The 10,580-nt window shown below is 47.5% G+C and overlaps 1 protein-coding gene across 1 annotated transcript in view; it reads right to left on the bottom strand.

Annotated features, from left to right (window-relative positions):
• dnaaf5 (dynein axonemal assembly factor 5) overlaps positions 1-10,580 on the bottom strand; it is a 49,620-nt gene that overhangs the window by 17,405 nt on the left and 21,635 nt on the right. The window contains exons 7-9 of the mRNA XM_079519855.1: positions 10,095-10,238; positions 7,266-7,434; positions 2,719-2,866 (exon numbers count right to left, since the gene is read on the bottom strand). Coding sequence (XP_079375981.1) covers positions 2,719-2,866; positions 7,266-7,434; positions 10,095-10,238 — 461 coding nt within the window. The remainder of the gene's footprint in view (positions 1-2,718; positions 2,867-7,265; positions 7,435-10,094; positions 10,239-10,580) is intronic.

Below are 10,580 nucleotides of genomic sequence, written 5' to 3'. Positions count from 1 at the left end.
CTCGGTGCACAGCGTCTAGACGGACCCAAAACAACTGGCTGCAGTTCACTGAGCAGCCGCCTGCATCCATATCAGGACTCACTCTGTCTGCGCAGTCACATCCATACCAGGACACACTCTGTCTGCAGTCACATCCATATCAGGACTCACTCTGTCTGCGCAGTCACATCCATATCAGGACACACTCTGTCTGCAGTCACATCCATATCAGGACTCACTCTGTCTGCAGACACATCCATATCAGGACTCACTCTGTCTGCGCAGTCACATCCATACCAGGACTCACTCTGTCTGCAGTCACATCCATATCAGGACTCACTCTGTCTGCAGACACATCCATATCAGGACTCACTCTGTCTGCGCAGTCACATCCATATCAGGACTCACTCTGTCTGCAGTCACATCCATATCAGGACTCACTCTGTCTGCACTGCAGTCACATCCATATCAGGACACACTCTGTCTGCGCAGTCACATCCATACCAGGACACACTCTGTCTGCAGTCACATCCATATCAGGACTCACTCTGTCTGCGCAGTCACATCCATATCAGGACTCACTCTGTCTGCAGACACATCCATATCAGGACTCACTCTGTCTGCGCAGTCACATCCATATCAGGACTCACTCTGTCTGCAGTCACATCCATATCAGGACTCACTCTGTCTGCGCAGTCACATCCATATCAGGACTCACTCTGTCTGCAGTCACATCCATATCAGGACTCACTCTGTCTGCAGTCACATCCATATCAGGACTCACTCTGTCTGCAGTCACATCCATATCAGCCCTCACTCTGTCTGCACTGCAGTCACATCCATATCAGGACTCACTCTGTCTGCGCAGTCACATCCATATCAGGACTCACTCTGTCTGCAGTCACATCCATATCAGGACTCACTCTGTCTGCAGTCACATCCATATCAGGACTCACTCTGTCTGCAGTCACATCCATATCAGGACTCACTCTGTCTGCAGTCACATCCATATCAGGACTCACTTTGTCTGCAGTCACATCCATATCAGGACTCACTTTGTCTGCGCAGTCACATCCATATCAGGACACACTCTGTCTGCAGTCACATCCATATTAGGGCTCACTCTGTCTGCAGTCACATCCATATCAGGACTCACTCTGTCTGCAGTCACATCCATATCAGCCCTCACTCTGTCTGCAGTCACATCCATATCAGGACTCACTCTGTCTGCGCAGTCACATCCATATCAGGACTCACTCTGTCTGCGCTGTCACATCCATATCAGGACTCACTCTGTCTGCAGTCACATCCATATCAGCCCTCACTCTGTCTGCACTGCAGTCACATCCATATCAGGACTCACTCTGTCTGCAGTCACATCCATATCAGGACTCAGTCTGTGTCTACACAGACACATCCATATCAGCCCTCAGTCTGTGTCTACACAGTCACAGCCATATCAGCCCTCAGTCTGTGTCTACACAGTCACATCCATATCAGCCCTCAGTCTGTGTCTACACAGACACATCCATATCAGCCCTCAGTCTGTGTCTACACAGACACATCCATATCAGCCCTCAGTCTGTGTCTACACAGACACATCCATATCAGCCCTCAGTCTGTGTCTACACAGACACATCCATATCAGCCCTCACTGTGTCTACAGTCACATCCATATCAGCCCTCAGTCTGTGTCTACAGTCACATCCATAACAGCCCTCACTGTGTCTACAGTCACATCCATATCAGCCCTCAGTCTGTGTCTACAGTCACATCCATATCAGCCCTCACTGTGTCTACAGTCACATCCATATCAGCCCTCAGTCTGTGTCTACACAGACACATCCATATCAGCCCTCAGTCTGTGTCTACACAGTCACATCCATATCAGCCCTCAGTCTGTGTCTACACAGACACATCCATATCAGCCCTCAGTCTGTGTCTACACAGACACATCCATATCAGCCCTCAGTCTGTGTCTACACAGACACATCCATATCAGCCCTCAGTCTGTGTCTACACAGACACATCCATATCAGCCCTCAGTCTGTGTCTACACAGACACATCAGCCCTCACAGTGTCTACACAGACACATCCATATCAGCCCTCACTGTGTCTACACAGTCACATCCATATCAGCCCTCAGTCTGTGTCTACACAGTCACATCCATATCAGCCCTCAGTCTGTGTCTACAGTCACATCCATATCAGCCCTCAGTCTGTGTCTACACAGTCACATCCAGAACATGCATAAGACCTGAAGCCGATTCAACAAATTGATATTGTTAAAAAAATAAAAAATAAAGGCAGATGTACAAGCTCACTGCGAGCTATACATCTGCTACTGTATTTTTGAATAGCCAACGCAAAAATCTAAAATGACACAAATGTTTTCCCGCTCTTAATGGGTTAACTCTTACCAACTCCTATCTTTTCACACTGCTAAATTAACCAATCACATCCTGGCCTCCCTGAGCATGTCAAAATTGTCCAAAATTGTCCAAAAACATTTCTCAGAAAAAGCAAAAATAACCAATCAACGAGCTTGTAGATTGGCTACTATTTTTTAAGCAATGGCACGTGTGTGTCTGTGTGTGTGTGTGTGTGTGTGTGCGCGCGTGCGTGCGTGCGTGCGCGCGTGTGTGTGACTGTGTGTGTGTGTGCGCGTGCGTACGTGCATGTGTGTGTACTGTGCGCGTGTGTGTGTGACTGTGTGTGTGTGTGAGAGAGAGTCCAACCTCTGGGAGTCCAGTGTGTTGACTGCGTCCAGCAGCAGTCTGGCCAGCATGGTGAAGATGCTCAGCCTCATCTCTGGGTCTCTGTCGGGATGCAGACAGCTGTGGAGGAGAGGCAGCAGCTGGGGCACAAACTCTCCTATCACAGGACCTGGAAAACACAAACATTGGCTTGTGATTGGATGATCACCCCATAGCGATGATTCGATTGGCTGAGCGTAGTGAGCGAAGTACATATTGAAGATAAAAGTGAGGGCAGAACTAGCCTCGGGCCTTAACACCCCAATCGCAGGACAAAGTTCACCGTCTTTTCTATTAGTAACACCCAGCACAAAGTTTTATCTAAAGGTTTATTGATATGAAAACCGATCGCATCGTTCCACAGCCTAGGAGTGCCTGTTGCGCAGTACTCGATGTTGCGTAACAGTGGGACGTCATCGAAAATGTTCCCCCCGTTTAGCCGACGAGAACGAAAATCTTAAAGCGTTAATAACTTGATCTAAATCATCCCGTCCAATTCTAAGAAAAGATCCTGTGTTAGATGGATTAGTTTAGTGTTTTGGCTACATTTAGCTGCTACATCCACATACGGGATAACATCCGGTCTGTCGGGAAAAGTGCTCCGCTGCTATAAATCGCTGGGCGCTATGATTTAATGGATTAAATAACACAGGGCAACCTACAAAGAGAAAAGCATGGTCACAATATAAGGCAGAGAGTGCATACATTTCCACCTACAATATTTGTTTGACCAATCACAACACTTGTCTCATCATAGAGAATGTAGACAGATTTGTAAAGCGTCAACGTCATTTCCTTGAGCGGTACTTCCGCCAAAATTCTGCTACTTCCGCCAAATTTCAGCTATGCACTCTACAGCGTATATTGTGCCCATTGTGGGGCAGAAAAGTGAAGCGACTGAAGACGCCAAAAGTGATTGGCCGGAATGACATTTGTGATGATTGGTTGAGCACGGAATGTGATGTATGATAAAAATCACACGGGTGTGATTTTTGTTTTCTAAATGAATTGCATAGATTAATTGAATAATAAAATACAAATCACCAGATGAATCACAGGTTGTAGCACCAGTGTAGACAACAGTATACAGTAGTGGTCTGACACGACATGGGGAGAGACTGTTGTCGGGACAGACAAGCATGTTTTGTAATACTGTACTTGTGTCAACATTCTCCATTGACTTGCATTCATTCTGCAACCCAACATAACAGGTCCATTTGGTTCCATTTGTAAACCCGGACTAAAATAAACATTTTTACTGCGCAAGCCTAACCGCTAAAATCAGTGACCCGTGAAATGATACCTTTCACTTTGGTCCATTCATTGTCCTCATGGTGGTTACTCTTTATGAGGGCCAAATATAAAACCAGTTTAGGGCATCTGTCCTTTTTATAAAGAGAGGTTGAGACATTTTATGGACTGGTCAGACAGTGACACACAGCTATGAGGAAATGAGCAGCACTTTCTACATTACTGTAAAAGAATGGGAAACTCACAGTGAGCGTATTCTCAGTTACAAGCACGCACACACACACACACACACACACACACGCGGCTGTTTCACCCAATAAGAATGTGTGAATCCAAAGTGTGTCCTATTAGACACAGGGGTGTTAAGGCCTTCCTGACCGCATGCAGGACTCCTCAGGCTGGACACTTCAATGCGCTGATAGATGGGTGTGCCAGTATGCGCGCGCACGCACGCGCGCGCGCACACGCACGCACGCACGCACGCACGCACACACACACACACACACGTATGTTTCTCAGTGCCACACCGTGTGTGTGTGTGTGTGTGTGTGTGTGTGTGTGTGTGTGTGTGTGTGTCTTTGAGAGTTTTATTTTTATACAGGTCATATTTTGTCAGAGCAGACACAATGGGCAGCAGTGAGTGACAGAGAGGATATGTGAGGGCAACGTTCCGTCCTGTGTCTGGTTCCAAAACAAGAGCGCCGACTGTCTGTGTGAGCGGCTGATGAGCAAGCAAAACCGACGAGTCCCAGTAGTCAAACAAACCACAGTTTTGGATCCCTGGAACAGGAAGGAGGGATTTCACTGGATCACGCGCAGCACATCAAACGTCTGCACCTGTCTGGCTCCGATGCCCACATCGGTCCCCATTTCCCATCAGTGGACCAGAGATCACAGCTCCCAGAGTTAACCATAATGCGGGTGGACTTAATGGAGCTTTCAAAAACAACAGACACACACACGCACGCACACACACGCACGGACACACACACACACACATACAGACAGAACTTCAAAGTGGCCTTGATCCGAGGCAAGGTCAAGATCGGTGGCGACTGTGGAGCCGTTTGATCTGGTGACCCCAGGCCGGAGCTCCCTGAGTGGACTTAGGACGGACTGGTCAGTTAACACTGGGTGGGAGAGGATTAGTGGGCCTTACTTCAGCTGCCCATGCAATTAGAGAGAGAGAGAGAGAGAGAGAGAGAGAGAGAGAGAGAGAGAGAGAGAGAGAGAGAGAGAGGGAGAGGGAGAGAGACAGAGATGAAAGTGTAGTGGCTGGCGGTGCTGATGACGGAGGATTATGGGGGATAGAAGTTAAGTAAAGTGATGTCTCAGCACTAAAGACGAGCTCACAGGCCCCTAACCCTCCAGGAACCCCCCCCCCCCCACCCTCCACACCTTTGGACTTATAGTCTGAGACGCTGGAGATGAGACAATGGAATAGAAGGGGATTTACACGAGTCACTGAGCCAGCGAGAAATAATAAAGACGCATCCTGCTGTGTTTGGTCTCAACAGGACCTTGAATGAGGGCCTTTGTAATGTCTCCGGTGGCAAACACTTGGAGAGCACTGGAATGGAGTCAGTAAAATGGAATGGAGTCGGTATGAAGACATACTATACTGCTGGAGGGGAGTTCAAAACGTTTGACAGACTCTTAGATTCAGGGCTCATGGAGTCACGGCTAAGTGTTTCAAAAAGAGGCCTGATGTTTTGCCAAGCACACAAATATATTGCTTGTGTTGTATATGCCCCGCTTGTCTGCTTCAGGGTGGGTTTATATTAAAAAAGACCAGCTAAATGTGAAGTAATCCAGTGTTTCCCCTATATGCATTATTGTGTGGCGGGAAACCACAGTATCAGCTTCTGGCTAGGGGAAACACTCACTGTAATCATATATACATTTGTTGCAGACAATTCTTTACTGTTTTCGTTACACTAAATGGTAAATGGTGCATTTATATAGCGCCTTTATCCAAGGCGCTTTACATAGATTGTGCATTACGTTCACCCATTCACACACACATTCATACACCGATGGCGGCGGAAACCATGCAAGGTACCAACCAGCACATCGGGAGCAATTAGGGGTTCAGTGTCTTGCTCAAGGACACTTCGACACTAACTCTGGGGGAGCCCGGGTTCGAACTGGCGACCTTTCGGTTACCATCCGGAAACTCTACCCCTGAGCCACCGCCGCCCCTTCTAGCTTTTATTGCTTTTACTTTCTAGGATGCTGTGCTGTTGTTGCCAACAGCCAGCATGGGGATAGGTGTGGTCCTGGACAGTCAACTGACCTTCAAGGCACAAATTGCAGCCATCACTTGATCCTGTAAGTTTACGACATCAAAAGGATCAGAACCTCCCTCACAAAAGTGTCTGCCCAACTCCTTATCCAGCTCCAAATGAGCCTGGTCTTCAACCTCCCCAAATCCTCACGCCCCTTTTGCGTTCCATTCAATGGCCTCTGGTTGCTGCCTGCACCCAGTTAGAAACACTGGTAATGTACTACAAGAAGGGACACGGCACCCTGTATCTTCAGGACATGATCTATCCCCACACCCCATCCCGCTGAGAGCTACTCTCAAATAGAAATATATGCTAATAGTGTTGGCAACTCATGGCCCCACATCCCTTCCTGCCCACTTAGATCCGTCTAATACAGGAAGCCTGTTCAAACCTTCAAAAAAAAAAACACCCTGATGAACCCTCCGCACATTCTAAAAAAGAAATCCTTTCCTTCCCTCCCTCCTCTCCTCCCCAAGCTGTGGAATAAACTCCCCCTTGCAGTCAGGACTGCAGATTCACTGCCCATTTTTCACAGCACTCCGAAAACCCACCTCTTCAGTCTTCAGACTCCATCTCAACCTCCTAGCACTCCACTCGAGCCAGTGGCTCGATTGCAGTCGAGTGATAATTAACCTACTGGTGATTATCAGTTGATAACATTCTAAGCGGGTGCTCCACTATCCTTGTATCGCTTCTTCTTGTCACCTTTTGATAAATGATAGTTATACTATGTTGGTTACTTTTTCACATTATCTTTTCTTGGATTCATGTTAAAAATGTGTGTACTATTTTCAGACAGTTAACCTTTAAAACCCTCAATATTTAGTCAACTTGCTCTGCTCTTTTCCCCTCTACACCAAACTCTACAACATTGCTGCAGCGAGGCGTTGCGTGCTAATGTTCTCCATAACACAAACTTACTCTGAGGACCCCCTAGCGGGCCTGTTGAAGACCCCTGGCCTAAAAATGGTATATATTTAGTGCTCTCACCTGACTGCGTGACTATGACCTGCAGCTGTAGCCTCTGAGGGGAGTAACTGGACCAGTTAGTGACCGTGGCAGACAGCCAGGCCAGCAGCCGCTCCATGTGACGTCTGTACAGCTCTGGCACCGAGGCCAGGCCCTGCACCTTACACAGCCGCTGGACGCTCTCTAAGGCCTGGGACGGAGAGGGGTAGAAGAAAAACATCTTTTATAAAAGTATTAACCCATTTAGGCCTGACGTCGAAATTTAAAAAAAAATGTTTTCTAAATCATGACAATTTTCGGAAAGATTTGAGGCACATTTTAACGATTTTTCAAAAATAGCAGATGAGCTTGTAGATCTGCTAGGCCCCCGTCTAAATTATAACAATGTTTAAAACACCAAAAGGGGTTCCCGCCCAAAATGGGTTAAAGTAAATATTTTTTGTAGGCAGATTTGTTTTGCTTCGTTTTTCAGTAATTTCATGAAGAAATCAAAGAAAAATCTAAGAATTTCCGTAAATTAGAAAACAAATGTTTAAGAAGTTGTGAAAATCCGGCCGATCTACAAGCTCACAAAGTGACGCAAAGCAACAGGTTGTGAGCTTGTAGGTCTGTTTTTTCAATAGTTTGGGTCAAACATCTAATTTTAACGTCTAATTGGCTCTGGGTCAAAAAGTTTTGGCAACCACTGATTTAGACGATATTTACAGGAGATGGGGAGAGGAGTGAGATGCTACACACAGGTCTCAGGAGATGGGGAGAGGAGTGAGATGCTACACACAGGTCTCAGGAGATGGGGAGAGGAGTGAGAGGCTACACACAGGTCTCAGACAGAGATGGGGGAGAGGAGTGAGATGCTACACACAGGTCTCAGGAGATGGGGGAGAGGAGTGAGAGGCTACACACAGGTCTCTGACAGAGATGGGGGAGAGGAGTGAGATGCTACACACAGGTCTCTGACAGAGATGGGGGAGAGGAGTGAGATGCTACACACAGGTCTCAGGAGATGGGGAGAGGAGTGAGATGCTACACACAGGTCTCAGACAGATTTATTAGATATTTGGTCAGCACCCCTTAACCCTTGCTGTCAGTCACACATGCTCAAAATAGGGACCTCAGCTTGAAAGTGACTAAGCTTTGATGTGCTGTTAGCTTTGTACATCAGTTATTTTTGGCAAGTGGCACACGCTCATACTAGAGGCTTTAGCTTTGAAATGTATCCGTTTCACGTGGAAAAAATACGAGCACAAATCCCAGAACAGAAAGGTAGAGATGAAAAGAATGCGGGGGAGGAGAAAGTGATGGCGACGCAGGAAGTAGCGCCTAACCCCCCCCCCCCCCCCCCCCCCCCCAAACAAATACAGCTGTATTCTGGTGGTAGCATCAGGAAGCGATGAAGAGTCACACAGCCCAGCGTGTGAAACCATGGGAAGAACAACAACAGAGCATGAGACATGACAAGGTCCTACACATAAAAAACCACTTAGGAACACAAACACATACAGAGGATGTCTCTCGCACGGCGAGTAATGAAGCTGGGCCGAGGAAGAGAAAAAAATGCAGGAATGAGAGATGGGAGAGTAAATAGACAGAGTAGTACTTGCGGGCGAGGGGATATGACCCTCAGGGTCACTTCATTGTCCCCTTCACCGTCCCTCAGGGACGCTTGGGGACACAGACAATTCCTGAATCATATTTGACCCCATGCACGCATGCACATAAACACACACACACACACACACACACACACACACACACACACACACACACACACACACACACACACACACACACACACACACACACACACACACACACACACACACACACACACACACACACACACACACACACACACACACACACACACACACACTGGTGGTGCCATGTTGTGGTGTCTGGCAGCCGTCCGTGCCAAGGCCTTCACTCTCCTTACCCTCTTTTGTTAAGCCGGATTTATACTTCATCATAGGACAGTGTCCCGCGCCTAAAATAACAAACGCCGTCATGCAACGAACCATGAATTGGTCTTTAGTCGCCTCGGAGACGGACAGCAGAGAGACAGAATGGGGTTCCGTGTGGTTAGTTACATGCAGGGGCGCCGCCGCTGGCTTCCCTTTGATTTCTGCATGCCTCCTTCTGGTACGGAAGGTTTTCCGCATTACAAATACAACAGCTCATGGACAAGTGGCCGTTGCCACGTGCCAAACGCATTGCCTGGTCCCGCTGTCTTTCACGGCCTGGGGGCCGATGACACACAAATACAGTGGCACACCTGCAGTGAGCGTCACACATTACCTCGCTCTCTCTCCCCCTCCCTCTCCCTCTCTGTCTCCCTATCCTCCTCCTTTCACCCAGGACTGGATTTAAAGTTCCATTGCAAAGGTGCAATTTCAGCTCCTCATGGCTAAGTGGGTAATTATACCTCTGGCCACAGGCACTTTGAACACGGACAAACGGCTGCATTCCTTAAATAGCTCGCTTACTTTGAAAAAAAAAGAAAAGTTGAAAAAAAAGTTGAAAAAAAAAAAGAAGAAAAAAAGCAGTTACCGTTTGTAATAGAAAACAGACAAGGAAAGAAAAAAGAATGGAATGTGAATGTTAGAATGCCATCTCTGAGTATAGGAGATGTGGGTGATAGTGGGCTATTATATAGACCAGTTCTTCCCAGCACAGGGAAGAAGAGTGCAGTGCAGGGCATGGAGCACACGCAGCAGCAAAGAGAACTCGCTGAGGTGGACGGTAAAAAGGTCGGTCAATGGAACATTTCAGATTGACGTCTGTGTCAACAGTTCAACTTACTTAGTTGATGCCGACAGTTCATCGATAGGGTGTGTGTTTCTATAACCTTACCTTATCGCTAAGCAGCGGCTCAGTGGACAGGCTCTGGACTGTGACCAGTACCTGCAGCAGCTGCAGACTGATTGAGCCACAATCTGAGCCACACTGGCACAGCAACACGTCCACACAGGATAACAACTGCTCCAAGTACTGCACCTGAGAGAGAGAGAGAGAGAGAGAGAGAGAGAGAGAGAGAGAGAGAGAGAGAAGGTTACACATTGAAAGCATCAGTGTCAAACTGTCAATCAGGGCTGGACATTTTAATCTAGACCGGCCCACCACAACCAGCACGCAGATAGCAGATATACTGTACCGCTCCGCTCCGGTGAGGCACATACAAACAAACAGGCCCTAATACCACCACTTTTACTAAAAAAAACATCCCTCCATGTTCCGATAATTACAGTAATGATGCAAAAATCCGGGCACATCGGGGCATAGGCTATGTCCACCGGTCAACTGGTGTGAATTTATCCGTTTGTAACTCTGAGAGTATAC

The sequence above is a fragment of the Electrona antarctica genome (assembly GCF_951216825.1).
Source record: "Electrona antarctica genome assembly, chromosome: 14".
Lineage (NCBI taxonomy): Eukaryota > Metazoa > Chordata > Actinopteri > Myctophiformes > Myctophidae > Electrona > Electrona antarctica.
Note: the sequence above shows the minus strand (reverse complement) of the source record. Positions and strands in the feature narration are given on the sequence as shown.